Source organism: Misgurnus anguillicaudatus, chromosome 25, assembly GCF_027580225.2.
Source record: "Misgurnus anguillicaudatus chromosome 25, ASM2758022v2, whole genome shotgun sequence".
NCBI lineage: Eukaryota > Metazoa > Chordata > Actinopteri > Cypriniformes > Cobitidae > Misgurnus > Misgurnus anguillicaudatus.
In genome coordinates, this window is record NC_073361.2 from 15416871 (window position 1) to 15436576 (window position 19706).

The 19706-nt window shown below is 39.8% G+C and overlaps 1 protein-coding gene across 11 annotated transcripts in view; it reads right to left on the reverse strand.

Moving 5' to 3' along the window:
* Window positions 1-19706, reverse strand: part of LOC129425869 (sickle tail protein) — a 159317-nt gene that overhangs the window by 8857 nt on the left and 130754 nt on the right. For 10 of the 11 annotated variants that reach the window (XM_073864263.1, XM_055181911.2, XM_055181908.2 and 7 more), the window contains 10 exons: window positions 18635-18739; window positions 18256-18308; window positions 17169-17332; window positions 8376-8551; window positions 6933-7069; window positions 5277-5424; window positions 4389-4809; window positions 4101-4314; window positions 1547-1860; window positions 1318-1467 (listed from right to left, as the gene is read on the reverse strand). In XM_073864263.1, coding sequence (XP_073720364.1) covers window positions 1318-1467; window positions 1547-1860; window positions 4101-4314; window positions 4389-4809; window positions 5277-5424; window positions 6933-7069; window positions 8376-8551; window positions 17169-17332; window positions 18256-18308; window positions 18635-18739 — 1882 coding nt within the window. The remainder of the gene's footprint in view (window positions 1-1317; window positions 1468-1546; window positions 1861-4100; window positions 4315-4388; window positions 4810-5276; window positions 5425-6932; window positions 7070-8375; window positions 8552-17168; window positions 17333-18255; window positions 18309-18634; window positions 18740-19706) is intronic. The other variant, XM_055181910.2, reaches the window with a different exon arrangement.

A 19706-nucleotide genomic window follows, 5' to 3' on the forward strand; every position in this document is an offset into this window, starting at 1 on the left:
TGTAAATATATATAAAAGAAAAATCCAGATAATTTACTCACCACCATGTCATCCAGGGGATTGATGTGTTTCTTTGTTCAGTCGAGAAGAAATTGTTTTTTTTTTTAGACATTGCAGGATTTTTCTCATTTTGATGGACTTTAGTGGAGCCCAACACTTAATACTTAACTCAACACGTAACAGTTTTTTTCAACGGAGTTTCAAAGGACTCCAAACAATCCCAAACGAGGCATAAGGGTCTTATCTAGCAAAACGATTGTCATTTTTGACAATAAAACCAACAAATATACACTTTTAAAGCACAACTTCTCGTCATGTAGATCCGGTCGTGATGCGCCAGCTGACCCCACGCAATAAGTCATGACGTCAAGAGGTCACAGAGGACGAACGCGAAACTCCGCCCCAGTGTTTACATGTGTTGAGAAAGAGGACCGTTCCTACATTGTTGTATGTCAACTGATACTAATTAATGTCTTTGTGTTAGTTTATTGTTTAAAATGGTCCGCAAATGTCCGTTTTATATATGTAACACGTGACCTCTCTACGTCACTACACATTTACGTTAGGTCGCGCTGGACCAGATCCAGACGAAAAGTTGTGGTTTAAAAGTACACATTTTCCATTTTTCTTGTCAAAAATGACAATCGTTTCGCTAGATAAAACCCTTATGCCTCGTTTGGGATTGTTTATAGTCCTTTGAAACTCCGTTGAAAAAAACTGTTAAGTGTTGAGTTAAGTATTAAATGTTGGGCTCTATTAAAGTCCATCAAAATGAGAAAAATCCTGCAATGCCTTCCCCAAAAAACACAACTTCCTCTCAACCGAACAAAGAAAGACATCAACACCCTGGATGACATGGTGGTGAGCAAATTATCTGGACTTTTCCTTTAAGAAAATGGACTAATCCTTTAAGTGCATACTGTCATCAAGCAAAAGCTGTCCTAAAATTTATATAAATTATTACATTGCCTTCAGAATAATAAAATAAGTTTCAAGAGTGGCCTAACACCACTAAAGATCAAATATACATGTATATGCTCTTATAATTTTTTAAACGTGGTTTGTATTTAAATAAGTTTGAGAAAAAATCGAATGCACAATACAGGAACTGAAACTGCTCACCAGGCACAGAAACACCAAAGCTTTGTAACACCCACACCAAGCAACTTCACACCCAAGACATATTAAGATTGAAACACTTGATTACAATTTCAAACTCAGTAAAACTGCAAGCGTGCGTGTGCATGTACCATCAAACACATGTTTGTTCCATATATACAGGATATTATATTTTTTGTGAATTTATTTGTGTCTCACCTGCAACTCTGCCATGATCTTATCTCCTTCATCCTCCTCCTCTTTGATGGCTGAGGCAGAGATAGGAGGAGGAGGTGTGCAGGGCTTGGGCTCTGGATGGGTTTTTGGTTCGGGTTGAGACACTGGACTGGTGGGCTCCTCATCACCCTCCTACAAATTTCCATATTGTTATCCAATCTCAGGTAAAGTAATGGGAATGGATAACATGAGATAAATACAGCAAACACACCTCTACAGTGACAGAGTCTTTCCGACTGGTGTAAATGACCTCTCCTGAGCGGGTGGTGGTCATTCCCGTGGTGGCGTTGGGGTAGGTTCTTCGAGGTGGGGGTGGAGGAGGCGACTTGTTTGCCTTTTCTGTGCTTTGAAGTTTGACAACTTTTTCCTGAGTCTTACTCTGTTTCTCCAGACTGGATTTGATGGATAAGCTGGGTTTAGAAGGCCTCTCCAAGGCCGGCTTAATGGGTTTCTCCAGAGGTTTGGAAGGTTTCTCTGAAGCGGTCTTAATAGGTTTCTCAGAGTTTAGCTTGGGCTGATTGTTATCTACAAGCAAACAGTTTAATTTATGCTTATGCCTTTAAAACTTCAAAATCATTTTTGCTACGTTGAAAGCAGTGGTGGCCGGAGACTTCTTTTTCGAGAGCACACAATGCGAAGCGTGTCAAAAATGTACATGTAGCCCGTCATGTGTGTGGCTTGTCATGTGAAAATATGTGTTTGGCACATCATGTGAACCTATTTGCATAGCGCGTCATGTCAAAATACGAGCCTGCTGTAGACGCTTCAAAGGGGTTTATTATAAAAGAGACGTTCACGTTTTCCAGATACTCGTTTAATCTCATGTGTAATCAGACTTTAGTATTAAGTTAGTGTCTTGCGAGTATTTTGTGAACGTGAGCGTCTCTTTTATCATAAACCCTTTTGACGTGTATGCAGCACACACTTATTTTGACATGACGCATGATGCACATAGGTTCACATGACACAGCGAACACATATTTTGAATTCGCGCTCCTTCGTAAGGGAAGTCACTGGCCACCACAGTTTGAAAGCAAAATACTGTGCGAAGTGACACATTTCATAATAATAATAATAATAATATTTGATTTATTATTAGCAAATTTCATCATCATCATCATCATAATAATATTTCGCGATAACAAACGGCTGCCTGTACATTATCCCGTACTTGCACAGCTATATAACTCGTAATGCTGTGTTCAGATCAGCCGCGGTAGAGGTGTCAAGCGAGATTTCAATGTTAAGTCAATGTAAAGATGCATTGACACGCGTCTGGAGGTCTCACGCCGCGAATGAGACGTTTAGCACGGCGCGGTACACACGATTCCGCCTCATTCGCGTGTATGCCGCAAATTAAGCCTTGCCACGGGAAACACGCAAGTTGAAAATGTTGAACTTTTGCTGAAAAACGCAGTGCGTTAACCAAATAAGGAGCTTGCTCTAGTAGTGACGTGATTACCGGAAGCGAGCGAGGCGCCGAAGTCCCTCCCATGATCCAAATTTCTGCGTGAATGTCTCAATGACTAGAATTTCACGCACGGCTTTAACGCGCGAATGAGGCGAGTAAATTCAAACTGTTCAAGCGGCAAACTTGGCGCAATTTTGACGCCTCAAACGCGGCTGGTGTGAACCCACGGTAAGTAAGGTAAGGAACATTAAATATTGTTTTGAAATATTTTATTTGCTCATTTTTAATGAATGTAGACCTTCCGCAGGGAAAACACATTTACTTTTGGTTTTAAGATAGGGCAAGACGTTCAAATGTCACGAACACGCTAATATTTGGTTTAATCTGTATTAAATATAATGTTAAAAAATATTTAAATTAAATTTTTGTGTAATATTAAACTGTATCCTTTCAAAATGATTTGCAGCACCCAGGTTATCGTGTGTTACTAGTTTCAGGCAGTTGTTATCTAGTAATATCATACCTTGGAATGTCGCGACTGGCCAATCAGAGTCAAGCATTTTATGGCGCTTTTCCGTTGCATAGTACCCGACAGTTTGGTCGGGGTCAGGTCGGGTCGGCTCACCTCACTTTGGCTTGGTTAGCTTTTCCATCAAGTTTAGTATCACTTCGGAGTGGGAGGGATTATAGGCATGTCGTTATATTTGCGCTGCCTACTTCTGTGACATCACACAAGTGACAGCGTCGTACATTCCCATACATTTATTTATTTCTCAGTCTGCCACAAAATTAAAATTGACCACCACAAATAGATGTTTGCACATCCTGTTTATCACCACCTCTGTCACACATGCCGCTGAAGTTGCCTTTAAGCATATATGCGGACGTGAGAAACGCAAATGTGCCGCCACAAACCCCAAGTCTGGAAAAAAACTGTTATGGTGTTCCTGATTCTCAACCTGTGGATATTTTTCATCGCTAAAAGGGAGTTTGGGAACTTATAGCAGAGCACTGATAAAAACATGTTTACTCGAGACAGCGCAAGCTAGCATGAAGATAAAGCTAATCTTTTACATCATAGCAATGACACTGATAGTGACGATTCTCTCAGACCAATCAGTGATCTAAAGAGTTTTCACGTCACATTTTGGTATCAGCTCGGGTTGCTTGGAACCCCAAACGAGGTGGTACTAAAAAAGTATCGGCTACTACATACTGCACCCAGTGGAAAAGCCCCCAAAAGTAAGCTTACCAGACCTGACCCAAACCAAACCGTGGGGTACTATGCAATGGAAAAGCGCCATAAGAGTGCCGTGTAATAAATAACAATAAACAAAACAGAAAGCTCTCATACCGTGCTCTACTGGCCTCATCACAGGCTCCTTTTTTTCCACCACCTCCTCCAGGGAGGCAGGAAGTGTTGGGCACTTCTCTGGTTCGCTGGGCACCTCAAGGCTTGGTATTCCTCTTAACATATTGGCCTCGGCTTCTTGGAGCATCCGTTCAAATTCCTGTCCGTCATAATGACCCAAGTTCAGCCTCTTCTCCTCCCATCCTCTCTCTGCAGCCTGCCAAACAAGATTTTTGTATTTCTCCACATCTGACCGTAATATACAAAACAAAAACTCAAAACAATGCTCACCTTGATCGACACAGCCCTGTTCTTGGTCTTGCTGCGGCTCGCCTGGATCTCTTCGATGAACAAGCCCGGAGTAGGATTCTTACCATGGACGCCATTCGTAGAGATTCCATTACTGCTGTTTATGACTATTTGTGTCTGTTCAGGGGACGCTGTGGGTTTCTTGAGTTGTTTGGTGGGCGAGGGGATGGACTCTTGTCTCTTTAGGGCAGGTGGCGATGGTGCCGTTGACTGCTGGGATTGTTGTGAAGCTACAGGAGAGGCTTGGGCGTGGTGGATCACCAAAGGGGTTGACGTCATGACCTCTGACCTCACGGTGGACGTCTGGGGCGTGACCGGGGCAGAGTCAATGGATTCAGTGACGACGGCTGATTCAGTTTTTTGAACCGGTTCAGAGGAATTCAGCATGCTATCTGGTGCACACCTAGAGATGACATGTTGGGGATATATTTTATTTCAATTACACAGCAAGAAAACACAATTTTATTTATTATCTTGTTTAAAGGGAACACAAAAGACTTGAGTCTGATCAGATCTGACATAAAATGTGATGAAGCAGATCTGCTCTGTCTGAATCTATAGATGTGAATGGGTGATAGAAAAGTAATTAATTTTCAAAATCCTCCGACTGGTCGGGTACTTGGATGAAAACAGATGGTTTATCAAACAGCCATAATGTGCTCAGACACTCAAGCTAGATATGGGAATAAGGACGCGTGAATCATGCACATGAAGTGACAGACTAAATGAAACAAATTTATTTGGATTTATTTTGATAATGTTGCTTTCCAAGATCTTAAATTTGATCTTGCATTCAATGCTAATTCCTTCAGCAAAGTGGGCACAGACACAGACATGCATGCATCTAATATTTTCTCCATCTGTGTATACCTGCGAAGGTTGTTGAGTGTGTCGGTGAGGGTTCGGACCCTCATCAGCATACTGTCGAGTTTGTGCGGCTCTTCCTTTAGGAACTTGACGGCTTCCACCTCAACCCTGAGCACTGCTCGCATACGGGTCTGTAGAGCCGGAAACTCGCCTGCAAGAGAGAAAGAAACAGATCAAAGGGTTAAAATGAATTTGGTATGAAACTAGCAGAAAACTCGACTAGACTGGCACATCTAAATGACATCATCAGGTGTTTGTAAATGGGGAAATGCCCGACATTTAGACCTGTTGTATCAATGTACGTAAGTGAGAGTATTTTTCCTTGTAGGTGTGAAGTGTGAAAACTTTCTCTGGGGGTGATACCGTCATAATAGCACTATAAACAAACTATAATTGTCAAAGGCTACATATTGTGTCTGTTCACAGTATGATAATATGAAGAGTTTGGTTCCAAATGCGATAAACGCCATTAAAAAAAAAAACTAGTTACCACCAAAATCAGTATTGTATCAGGTCAGTGTTAAAAAGTAAATTCTTAATTTTACGCAAAATCCAATATCAGCAGTGTTATTCTGTCATCTTTTCTCCCTTTTTTCCCAAAACGCCATAAATGCCAGTCCTCCTTCTCTGCAGAATGCAATAAATCCACTCAACCAATCACAGCGCACCATTCCACACATTGTAAACAACAATTGCGGCGTGTTGAATACACACAGAATTTTCTCATCTACTTTGTACTTCGTGATCAACAAACAAACAAAAACCAAAAAATACTTTTTTTGGCATTGACCTGTGGTGGTTTTCTGTGACGGGGAAGAAACGTAGGCCATCAAAATTGAATAATTTACGCGAAAGGCACTCGGGTGAAGAAAAAATGCCGGCTGTTGCTTGTTCCCCTGACAGCATCAAGCTTCTGTCATGCTAACACATTGACCCCAGAGGATCTTATGAAAAACTTTCCATTATTTTACTCGAAGCCAATGAAAATCGAGCAGGACCAAAACATTTTACAGCTGATCGCTGTCAAAAAAGTTACGCGACGACGTCCAAAGGATGACCGCAGCAATGACAGTGTTCTTAATATGACAAAGTAAGTGTTTTGATTAATGCCATTAATGTTTTTTTTTTAATCAGTGTAAACCACTAGTCAACTAAATGAATATAACATGGCAAAGATGAATGCACATTTATATACTGATTCAATAGATTTATAGCATTTTGAAAAAAAAATAATCAGTTTTTAAAATAAATCAAATTTTGGATTTGAATTTTTATGTTTTTATAACCTAAATATGCTATGTGAAAGCTGGTAACACCAAATAGTGGTTTTCATCGTGTCACTTTCTTGGTATAGAAAATACATTTTTACCGAAATTAGTCCAAATGGATTTATTGCGTTTTGTAACCAAACTCTTCATATCTTTACCCCAGTGGCATTTATAACAACAGGAAAACACTAAAGCATCTCGTATGTTTCAATAAAACCAATGAAATCTGATCTGATACAGAAACATTAACAAGGGCAATGTCACACATTTACATCTTTAGCTGTTTTTGAAATACACTTTGCAAATTAAATTGCTTTCTGTTTATTTACAGGTTTCAATTACCTGCATTTCTCATTTTCATAAAAAGACGGTAACGGCATCTCTATGTTACCTTTCAGTCCAGCCAGGTTCTCGCCCACCTTCCTCAGGTTGACAGCTCCCTCCTCTACCTCCTTCAGAGTCACAGATCTCTGAGACACAGCCGAGCTGGATTCGGTCTTCAGAGACTCAACAAACTGCTCCAGATCCCTACACACAAAGATTTTTGTCAGAATTAACACTCAGGTGTTAAAAGCAAAAGATGAATGAATAGATGGACGGTATGTTTGCTTTGTGATTTCACTGTTATGCCACTAGAGGGCAGTGCAGATAGAGTATGCTTGATCCCGAATTAGTTGGCATCTGCTACCTGTTATGCTCTTAACTAATAAAACTTGGTTAAGATGAAAAGAAGTAAGAAAAAATTACATTACTTGGGACAATTATTAGAAACAATTAAAATAGGGCTGCTATGATGTGAACATGTTTCATTATTGAGTGATGGGTAAATAAATACTTAGGTATATTAGTGTCTGCCAATAGCGAGTTAGTTAATAAAAATTATTTTCCTGTGAAAAATAATTTGTTTAAATTTATATTTATTTTTCCTGTTAGAGAATTGCAAAGGTCATAGGTTCAATCCCAGGCAACATACACACTGATAAAACGTATAGCTTGAATAGACTGTCAGTCGCATTTAATAAAAGTGTCTGCCAAATGCATGAACTTAAATGTAATTTAAATACATATACTCATGTTAAGCCACATTTACCAAAGTCCTAAATATTTAATACATGCTTGTCCTCAAATACCTTAATGTGGTAATATGGTGTGTTTTTGTTATTGCTTCGACATTGCTTATGCTACATACAAATTTGCATCCTATTTGTGCTTCTGTTTGGCGTTAATTTTAGATGGCGTATTTGAAAAGCAATAACAGTCTGTGAAAGTATCACGTTCTGCTTTTATTTGTTGGCTTTAGTTATTTATTATTTTTTAACACCCTTTAAATACATTTTGTTAAAATAGGTGCATTGCAGTGAACAGCCGAAGTAAAAAAAGAAAAGTTGTATAATTTTATGGTGGGCCTAGACACTTTGGACAAATGGTCCAAAACCAGTAAAGAAATGCTGTTTTGCTGCCATAATCCTCAGCCACCACACCAATAAAAGTCAAACTGTCCTTGTTGGCTGTAAGTCTCACTGCTTGGGCACCACTGCTGAGTGGGCACTGGCATTCGGCCAATGAAAACAGAGAGTAAATGCTGTTCCCCATCTCCGGGTTGGCTATAATTCCCATCGAGCTGTTTCTTGCATGTTTACAGCCAGCCGTCTGCAGAGCACGCTTGTTAACCAGCTAAATTAAAGAGGGATTTCATTAGTTTTCGCGCGGGAGGGCGGACAGGATGGTAATGAGTTAACAGAGTGGCTATAATGAGTCTCGTGAGAAATGATTGAGAACGAAAGGCATTTGTTTGCCCACGGGAAGGTATGTTTTTTTGGATCGTGTGTCGTACCCCAGCTGTGTGAGAACTCTTTCCTGCATTGTGAGATATCTGTGTCTCTCTTCTTCCACCACCGTTCTCTGTTTCTGTGTGGGATCGTCCTGTCGCCTCAGCATTTCGGCCAGTTTCATGCTGATCTCTTGCTCCGCACGCTTTATCTGTGCACGTACACACTCTTGATTCTGAAGCTGCAAACATACATTTATTAAAATCAGGATTCATTTACTGTATGTTCCTACTGTAATACATTTAACAGGACATAACATGCTTAAAATATCAGCACATATGTGACTCCGGACCACGAAATCAATTAAGTAGCATGGGCATATTTGTAGCAATAACCAACAATACATTGTACGGGTCAAAATAATTGATTTTTATGCCAAAAAAGCATTAGGATATTAAGTAAAGATCATGTTCCATTAAGATATTTTTTAAGTAAATATATATAAAAAAATGTATCATTAGTAATATATTAGTAATAATTTTAAAAACCTTACCAAAGTGCAATAGAGAGACTCAAAATATTATACTTTACTTTATGTGTGTGCACAATACATAAAAAACTGACAACTAACTGGACGTGTTCTTCCTCACATACAGCGTATTATGAAATTATTTAACATAGAAGAAAAAATGAACAAAACATTTAATTAATTTAAGTTAATTTAATGTAATTAACTTTGTACGGTTTTCATTTAATTTTAGGTGAATCGTTCTCCAAATAGAATAAAATATAATTTTATCAATTTTAATTATTATTATTATTATTATTGGATGATTGATTTAATTTTTTTAACACATTATTACTTAAAAAACAAAACAAACATTCTATTAAGACTTAAAGGTGCAGTGTGTGATTTTTAGAAGCATCTCTTGACAGAAATGCAAAATAATATACAAAACTAAATTATCAGTGGTGTATACGCACAACCGGCGCAACGTCATAGAATGTCTCTGAACAGGTTCACGCCCACTTTTGGGGGAAATCGCACTAGACGTTCCATTGGCTTCCATTCAAAATAGCGGAACAAAGCAACCTTCGTACACAGCCGGCAGGCGTAAATAACTTATGAAATCACTCAGATTAAACATGTTGAGTAATTATCTGTCCACCCTGCCGGCCATAGAGCGCGAAAGATAAATTAACATATTTAATTTGGTCAATATAAAAACATGTCTCTTTCATTCTCCCAGCATCAAATTTGTGTAACAACGCTCCCTATTGGCCAGAGGTGTCTTACCCGGACATTTACTCGTACCTCATCGAGTCAACAGGGAAGCAAGTGAATGATTTTACTTCGTATTTGAAAGTTACTTACGTATTTATTTATTATGTCTTTATATTTAGAGTAATGAGTGCACTTTTCCGTCCAGCCATACAACTAACTGGCTTAGCGATATTTCCAGCAATCACTGGATGGCGTTGTTACACAAAATTTGACGCTGTGAGAATGAAAGGGACATGTTTTTATATTGACCAAATTAAATGTGTTAATGTAACTTTCGCGCTCTATGGCAGGCAGGATGGACAGATAAATACTCAACATGTTTAATCTGAGTGATTTCATAAGTTATTTACGCCTGCCGGCTGTGTAAAAACGTTGCTTTGTTCCGCTATTTTGAATGGAAGCCAATGGAAGCGCTGCTTTTTTATCCCCCGAAAAGGGGCGGTGACGAAATTTACAGTCAAGTTCCCGGATGTGCCGGTAGTCCGTATAAAGACCTTTTTATAATGAACCGTTATGTGTTTATTGCCTTAGAATGAGACGTTTTTATCTACATACACAGAGGGTATTATTACAGGGAAGCCGCCATTTTGTGCCGCCATGTTTATACCGAGGGGCAACCTTCCGATCTCTCTGATGAAGCCAACACGGAAGTGACTTAAACTGCAATTCATCGACTGGCCGCTTGAGGCTGGCTTCAAAAGGGAGTCAATTCCCATAGACTCCCATGTTAAAAATGGCCAAGTTTACAGTAGAAAATAATATGTTTACAGCCTGGTACAAAAAGTGTTTTTGGCCTATATAGCTAATTTTGCCCTTCATGACAACTGTGAGGGGGGTGAATTTTTTTGTAACTCACCCGTTTAGATTATATTAAGCCTTAAACTTCTGCATAATTAAGGGCGTGGCCGCTTGAGTGTCGGTTGAACAGCCACTGCTGTAATTAGACTCGCGCTAGGCGGGCGTGGTTTCACCTCAGCTTCACCCATGTCCCGCCTCTTTACCCATTTTCGGTTTTCCGCGAGTAATTCGCGGGGACGCGCGGCCAAGATGGCGACGGCAGGCAACGCCTACTTTAAGCTTCAAAAGCGATCTTCACAAACCAATGGGTGACGTCACGGACACTACGTCCATATTTTTTTACGGTCTATGGTTTCTACAGACGCCCTAACGGACAAACTTTTTTACTAAACCAACTATGACATGTTTGTCCTGTGTCGGCTACCATAACTTCTCCATGTGTTTCAAAAGCAAGTGGTGAGCAGTGGACTGAGCCGTTGGTTGCAATTCGCAACCTCACCACTAGATGCCGCTAAAATGTACACACTGCACCTTCAAAGGGATAGTTCACTTTAAAATGAAAAAAATGTTGTTCTAAACCTGTATGAATTTATTTTCCTGATGAACACAAAGAAAGATATTTTGAGAAATGATGGTAAACACACAGCAGTAAGTGACCATAGACTTCCATAGTAGGAAAAAATATTTTGGAAGTATTGTGATAAGTGACTAAGAAAATATTTTGATAAATGATGGTAAGCACACAGTTGACAGTACCAATTAAATTCCATCATATTTTTTTTCTTCCTACTATGGAAGTCTATGGTCACTTACTGGGGTGTGTTTACCATCATTTCATACAGGTTTAGAACAACATGAGGATGAGAAAATTATGACAGAATTTTAAGGTGAACTATCCCTTTAAGGACATTTTAATGACAAATTCAATTTGTATCACTGGTAAAAAGTGGTCAGTTATGTTGTCTTGGTAATGTCAAGTTGTCATGACAAGTTATGATGTATTGGTTAATGTCAATTCATCATAACAAAGACATCTCAAACAATGTCATCATTGCATTAAAAAATGACATAATTGAATGAATGACACTTAGGGAGAGACGCAAGAGAGAGACGCAAGAGAGAGTGGCAACACTGCTATCGGAGTGGCAACACTGCTATCGGAGCTCCGCCGAGTTCATCATCTAAATCTTACTTTCTTACTATCTTGTTCCTATCTATATAATATAACTTACTAGTTCATCTTAGGAATACCTTACCGTGACGATTATTCAACAGTTTTAATAAGTGAAACGATTTAGCACTGGTAAACACCCAGTATTAGCATATAGCCCGGTAGCATTAGCAAACGAGGAAACGCTGCTCCGTGCATTGGAGCTCCGTCGAGTTCATAATCTAAATCCTATTTTCTTACTATCTCGTTCCTATCTATATAATATAACGTACTAGTTTATCTTAGGAATACTTTACCGTGACGATTTTTGAACAGTATTAATAAGTAAAACGATCTATCACTAGTAAACACCTAGTGCTAGCATATAGCCCACTAGCATAAACAAACGTGCCGGTTGAAGTTAGCACTTGCTCACTGTCTGTTTGCTGTAAATCTGCCTTCTTTTTCGATCTAATGGCGGACTCATCCGATGTATGTTTTTCAGACCTTTCCTCACCAGAGCGGGAAGCTGTGGAGGAGTTGTGTCCCGGCATTAGCACCAGGCGGTACAGCGTGCCTCACATCACCCTGGCTCCAGGCACCCGGAGACGACCGAGGCACGCAACGAGCGAGCACCCATCTCGATGCAGCTTCACGGACCGCGGTCTGGCGAACGGAGACGCCATCGCCCAGCATGAAAACGGTAAGACTCCGCTTGTCATTGTAACCTGCACTACTTGCCACATGTACAGTTTAGCTTCTTCCGTCAGCATAGAGGGGTTTACATGTGCTAAGTGTATTGAAGTAGTAAGGCTGACGGAGAAGGTTGCAGAACTAGAAGCGCGCATCCGAACGCTAGTTGAGGACAGTAAGACCGCTAATGTTAATGTTACAAACACTGTTTCGGGTGCGCCTAGTGTTAAGCGTAATACACTTGGCTCGGTTCCGACTTCAGAGTCAAGGCGGCTGACTAACTGGGTGACTGTCAGGCGGCCTAGTCGCATTCGGCATCCAAATCACGTTCCTGTTTTAATATCAAACAGATTTTCTCCACTCAGCAATACACCGGCTGAGACATCTGTTAAAGGTGCCCTGGTTATTGGAGATTCTATACTCAGGAACGTTGGCATTGAGGCACCAGCCACCATAGTCGATTGTATACCGGGAGCCAGAGCGTCTGACATTAGATCCAAACTTAAAGTGCTGGCTAATGCTAACCGTAAGTTTTCTAAGATTGTTATTCACGCCGGCACGAATGACACCAGACTCCGCCAGTCGGAGATCACCAAAGATACTATTAAAGAGGTGTGTGAAATTGCAAAAACAATGTCAGACAATGTAATTTGCTCTGGTCCCCTCCCCGCCTACCGGGGGGATGAAACTTACAGTAGATTAGTGTCTCTTCATGGCTGGATGTCAAAGTGGTGCCCTCAGCATAACGTAGGGTTTATAGACAATTGGAAGCATTTCCGGGGAAGACCTGACCTGCTAAAGAGAGATGGCCTCCATCCGTCTCCGGAAGGAAGTGCTATACTCTCTAGAAATCTGACCAATAGTCTTACTTTTGATATTGTCTGACTATCCAGGGCCCAGGTCAGGAAACAGACAGATCGGCTTACCCATCAGTCTGTTAGCTGCCTTGACATGTCAAGATCACATATATCCCAGCACATAGAGCCTTTTTTAACAGAGTACCAACACATCTCGACTGTGTCTGTTCCTCGAACAAATAAATACAGAGCACCGTTTACCTCGTCTCGTACAAATCTTATTAACATAAAACTAGAACATAATACATTAACAGATGAATCTCAAATGTTAAAATTCGGCCTTCTTAACATTAGATCACTTACTAACAAAGAACCAATTATCAATGAAATAATTACTGACCAAAACTTAGATGCACTCTGTTTAACAGAAATCTGGCTTAAAGCAGACGATTACACCAGTTTAAACGAATCCACCCCACAAGACTATTATTATAAACATGTTCCTCGTCTAACAGGGAGAGGGGGTGGTGTAGCTACAATATACAATAAAATATTCAAAGTAAACCATAAATCCAACCTAAAATTTAATTCGTTTGAAATAATACTGTTAAATATGGAAATAACTGATCGCAACAACAAACGACTTTCATTCATTTTAGCTACCATATATAGGCCTCCAGGCCACCACACAGATTTTCTTAAAGAAATAGCAGACTTCCTATCTGAGCTTACAGTCACTGTAGATAAAGCTCTTATCGTTGGTGATTTTAATATCCATGTGGATAATCCAAAAGATGCATTAGGACGTGCGTTTATGGATGTTCTAAATTCTCTCGGCATTAAACAAAACGTGTCAGGGCCCACGCATACTCGTAATCACACACTAGACTTAATTCTGTCACTCGGACTCAATATTAATGACATCGAAATATCACCCCAGAGCGATGCCGTTTCAGACCATTGCCTTGTGTCATGCACAATACTTCTAGATAGGACCGCTCAGTCTACAACATGCTACAGATTAGCCAGAACAATAATTTCCACCACTAAAGATAGCTTTATTAGCACTCTTCCAGACCTGTCCCAAATGAAACATGTAGCAGATAATCGTGAAGATCTAGATATTATAATAGAAAACCTGAACAACATCTGCTCTAGCACGTTGGATGCCGTTGCTCCCATTCGAAAAAAGAGAATCAAAGAAAAACCGCCAGCTCCATGGTATGACCATCATACTGCAGCCCTTAAAAAAGTAGCTAGAAAAATGGAAAGAAACTACCGAAGCACAAAGTTAGAGGTATGGCGTTCAGCATGGAAAGAGAGTGTTCAACACTACAGACAGGCTATTAAAACTGCCAGATCTACCTATCTCAGTACGCTTATTAAAGAAAATCATAACAACCCTCGTTTTCTATTTAGCACAGTTGCGAAACTGACTAGAAACAAAGAACAAACAGAAACCAATAGTAAACTCCAACACAATAGTGATGACTTCATGAACTTCTTTACTAACAAAATTATGTTTATTAGGGAAAACATAGAAACTACGCAAGCAGCCATCACTCTACCCAATAGTACATTTTTCACTAGATTACCAAACGAACATCTTGAGTCATTTAATCCTACTACAATAGAAGAGCTCTCTAAACTAGTAACGTCATCCAAATCATCGTCCTGTATACTAGACCCCGTTCCCACAAAATTACTAAAAGAGGTATTTCATGTAGTGTCAGACACGGTACTTAATATCTTTAACTCATCTCTAGAATTAGGATACGTTCCAACAGCTTTCAAACTAGCAGTTATTAGACCGCTCATTAAAAAGCAAAACCTTGACCAGGGAGAGCTTAATAACTTTAGACCAATCTCAAATCTACCTTTTCTTTCTAAAATATTAGAAAAAGTAGTGGCAAGCCAGCTACGCACATTCGTAGAAAATAATAATACATATGAAAAGTTCCAATCAGGATTCAGGCCCCACCATAGCACAGAGACAGCGCTGCTTAGAGTTACAAATGACCTCCTATTAACATCCGATCGTGGTGAAATCTCAATCCTTATATTACTAGACCTTAGTGCAGCCTTTGACACAATAGATCACACAATCTTACTCAATAGACTAGAAAACTATGTTGGCATCAGTGGTCAGGCGTTAGCCTGGTTCAGATCATATCTAACCAATCGATATCACTTTGTTTACGTAAATGAGGAAGAGTCATATCACTCCCCCGTTAAATACGGCATACCTCAGGGATCAGTTCTAGGCCCCATCCTATTCTCGTTATATATGTTACCTCTAGGAGACATTATCAGGAAACATAACATAAGTTTTCACTGCTATGCGGATGATACCCAGCTTTACATCTCGTCGCATCCCAGCGAAACACACACGTTTTCTAAGCTAACAGACTGCATTAGTGATATTAGGGACTGGATGGCACAAAACTTTCTTATGCTAAACTCCAATAAAACAGAGATACTTATTATTGAACCGAATCGCTACAAACATAATATGTCAGATTACAAGTTGCCCATAAATGGCTGCACGGTGGTGCCATCTTCCACGGTTAAGAATTTAGGCGTAATGTTCGACAGCAATCTATCTTTTGATAGTCATATCGCCAACATCTGCCGCACAGCATTCTTCCATCTTAGAAATATCTCAAAAATACGCCATATGCTGTCTGCATCAGATGCAGAAAAGCTTATCCATGCTTTTATGACCTCTAGAATAGACTATTGTAACTCGTTACTCGGGGGATGCCATTCAAATCAGGTAAACAAGCTACAGCTGGTTCAAAACGCCGCCGCAAGAGTGCTTACTCGATCTAAAAAGTATGACCACATCAGTCCAATTCTGGCATCTTTACACTGGCTACCAGTTAAATATCGTATACAATTTAAAATATTACTAATCACCTACAAAGCCTTAAATGGCCTAGCGCCTTCGTATATTAAAGAACTACTATCAGAATACAATCCATCACGTAAACTGCGCTCACAAAATTCTGGTCACTTAATTATCCCTAGAATATCAAAAGTGTCTAAAGGTGGTAGATCCTTTTCCTACTTAGCCCCTGAGCTCTGGAATGATTTACCAAATACTGTTCGAGTATCAGACACAGTCGATCAATTTAAATCTAAACTTAAGACATTCTTCTTTAACAAAGCATTCACATAAAATGTCCAGTAAATGTACATTTCCCGCAGTAGTTAGTTTGTCCAGAACAAAGCACTCACATACCTCATATGGGTAATATACTTATGCCGCAATAGTTAGCCTGTCTGGAACCGAGCCGACTTGAACCACTATAATGTTTGACACTTGCATTGCATGCGAACGGCCCCTACGCTAATAGAATTCTGTTTTTCTCTCCCTGTCTCGTCCTCAACCACGAGGACCATGAGACAAACAGACCCAGTTCCGGTTGCTGTGAAGATCATTGCATCACTGATCCACTGGCTGTCCTTCAACGTGATGACCAGCCGATGCCCGACCAACGACCACCGGCTAAATCAGTTTAATTCGCTTACCCGCCTCCTATCCCTACCGTATCTATATATATATAAATATATATTAATTCCTCCCAAGGGTTTTTGTCCTTCTAGGACTTTTTCCCATTGGGTTTTTTTTCCTAGAGGGTTTTTAATCCCAGGGAGAGTCAGCCAACTTTGGCTTAACTTAGCACTTTACAGTATACGTTACATTATTAATATGCTCGCTTGTACGGTTTAACCGCTTTCTCTACTTCTTATATTATCTATTGAATTTCTGTGTTCTCCTCTACATCTTCTCATGTAAAGCTGCTTTGCAACAATTAACACTTGTGAAAAGCGCTATATAAATAAAATTGAATTGAATTGAATTAATGACAGCTGTCATAAACATGCATAAATGTCCATCATTAAGGTGTTTCATTAACCCTTTTTTAATAATTGTACATTTTCGTATGATTCACTTCATACAAATTAGCCACATCATAAAATATTCTCCTGTGAGATCAGGATGGTACCTACTGAGAACCAAATTTCATAATTAATATTATCGACCAACAACATTATAACCACACTACCATACACACCTCGGAGTAAAAAATTATTGAATTACATTAAGCGACATGTTTTTTTTTTTTACCTGCATTTGTCTCATATGTTGCAGCTGGAGGCGGAACTCAGAGATATTTTTCCTGAACAGCTGTAAGTTAACATTTAAAGGGGCGTGTCCTGTTGGTGGTGTAGGGGCGGGGCTACGTTCAGGAGGCATTGATGCAATTTTTGGCGCTAATACTGGAGAGCCTCCTAAAATTGAAATGGAAACAAACATGAAACTTAATGACATGATTTAATGATCTTGGTGAATAAAGATTTAGGTATTAACATATGTAAACATGCTTGTGTATGTGTATGAGACAATAGTCCCTTTCACACATACAGTCTTTACTGGTAATTTACTGGTAAATTGCAGTTAACATGTCATGTGTGAACAGAACCTTTCCGGTAAATCAGTGCTCCCAATTTACCAGTAAGACAGGTTGTAAGATTAACGGTAATTTGCCGGTAAGCGCTGTGTGTGAACGAAAAATATAGCATTACCGGCATTTAGATGACGTCAGACCGCGCTGACAGATCGGGCGGGCCAATCAGAAAGTTTTTTATACAGGTGACGCGGTTTCCCCCAGACTGTTTACGGACGTTTCCACACACATGTTGCTTAAAAGTCGAGCACACCTGAAGTTAACATCCACATTTCTTCACCAAAGTTGTTTAAAACAGCTTACCATCTAATTGCCAAATTGCCGACGTCCTTAGCACACCATCTGTGAAGCCTAATGTGCAAACGCGCAGGTTCCGTTTGACGCCGCCTAACGCAATGTTGTTTGGTCACGAGCAACTTCGCCACGGTTTGCCACAGATGTGAAAACAACAAAATACGGACCGTGGATATTAAGTCATAACCCGCCATTTACAAATACGACACAGACGGAGCTCCCCGGCCGCGCGCCACAGGTAACTTCCGCTTTCTCTCCGAGTTTACCGGTATTTTGATACTGATGTGTGAATGATGTCTTACTGGTAAAAAGACGGAACGTCACTGCATGTGTGAACAGCACATTTTTGTATTTACTGGTAAATTCATTCTGGTAAATTCATGGTAATTTACCAGAACTACTGTGTGAAAGAGGCTAATATGTGGTGAGAAAGAAAGAAAGAAAGAAATTTACCTGCACTAGATGTGCTGTGAACTGGTGATCCAGTCTGGATCTGTGGTTTCTCACTGGAAAAGTGGGAGACATATCACGTGACTAAACACACACACACACTCAATGTCTCTAAATTTAACAAAATGCTTGATGTTAGTTAGTGTTAAAGTGGTTCAGGCATTGCCAATCATACAGGCAAACAGGGTAGTTAATTTAATTCATGCAGACAGACAGTTAGTTAGTAGTCATCTAATCAACCAAACCCTCTTCCAACACTCCACCAACATTATTTCATCTTGGCCCTTTGATTTATTCTACATATTTCTCATTTGATTTGGTAAACCCAGCACCGTCTTATAATGTGACCTGAGAACTACATTACCCAGCTTGCCTTGCTTACCTCTGGTGCTCCTTGCTGCCGTTAGTGCTGTGGCTCTTTAAGAGAGCGTGCTGTACAAGACCAGTCAGACTGGCTATTTGATCCTCCATGGCCTTCATTCTCTCTCTGCAGAGAGATACAGAGTATATTGCATGCTTACTAATAATGGGGTGTGTGGAGATGGCGGAGGTCTTTGACTGTGTGTTTGGATAACACTATTGACATTGGAAAGATCTAGTTGGCCAAACAATAATGATATCTATATTTTTTATGCTTGCATTAAAAACAATGCATCACCAATATTTATTCACATACAAGTAAATCTTTACAGCGCACTCCTTAAACCGATCCATACTTTGCAGGTTTATTATCGTCTTTATTTTACAAGCTGATGTTTTCAGCCTCTGGCCTGTGTTCAGTTCTGTAATATCACTTTAGTCTGTCTGACCTTGTTTTGAATCTTCTCTGCTATCAGACAAACAGCCAAGCACATTGTGCATAGCCAGGAACAACAAAAATGTTTTATAGGTTACATCAAACATAAGGGCAAGACGGACCAATTCGATAAAACAACGTTTTATTTGCCAATCGCTGGAACAGTTCAAAGTCTTATGTTAATTACATAAGATTGTGTGCATGAACAGCATGTAAATCCACTCAATGACAGTAGCTGCGTTTCCATTGCAGATTTAAACAAAACTTTACTGTTTTTTTTTAAAGGTGCAGTGAGTCATTTTTAGAAGGATTTCTTAACAGAAATGCAAAATAATCTACAAAACTATATTATCAGGGAAGTATAAAGACCTTTCATAATGAACCGTTATGTGTTTATTACCTTAGAAAAGTACCTTTTTATCTACATACACCGAGGGTCCCCTTACGTGGAAGTCGCCATTTTGTGCCGCCATTTTCCTACAGAAGCCCTTAACGGACAAATTTTTTTACCAAGATGTCTCCGAAGATGACATGTTTTTCCGGTGGCAGCTACCGTAGCTTCTCTATGTGTTTCAAAAGCAAATGCTAAAATTTACACACTGCACCTTTAACTCTTTCCCCGCCAGCGTTTTTAAAAAAAGTTGCCAGCCATTGCCAG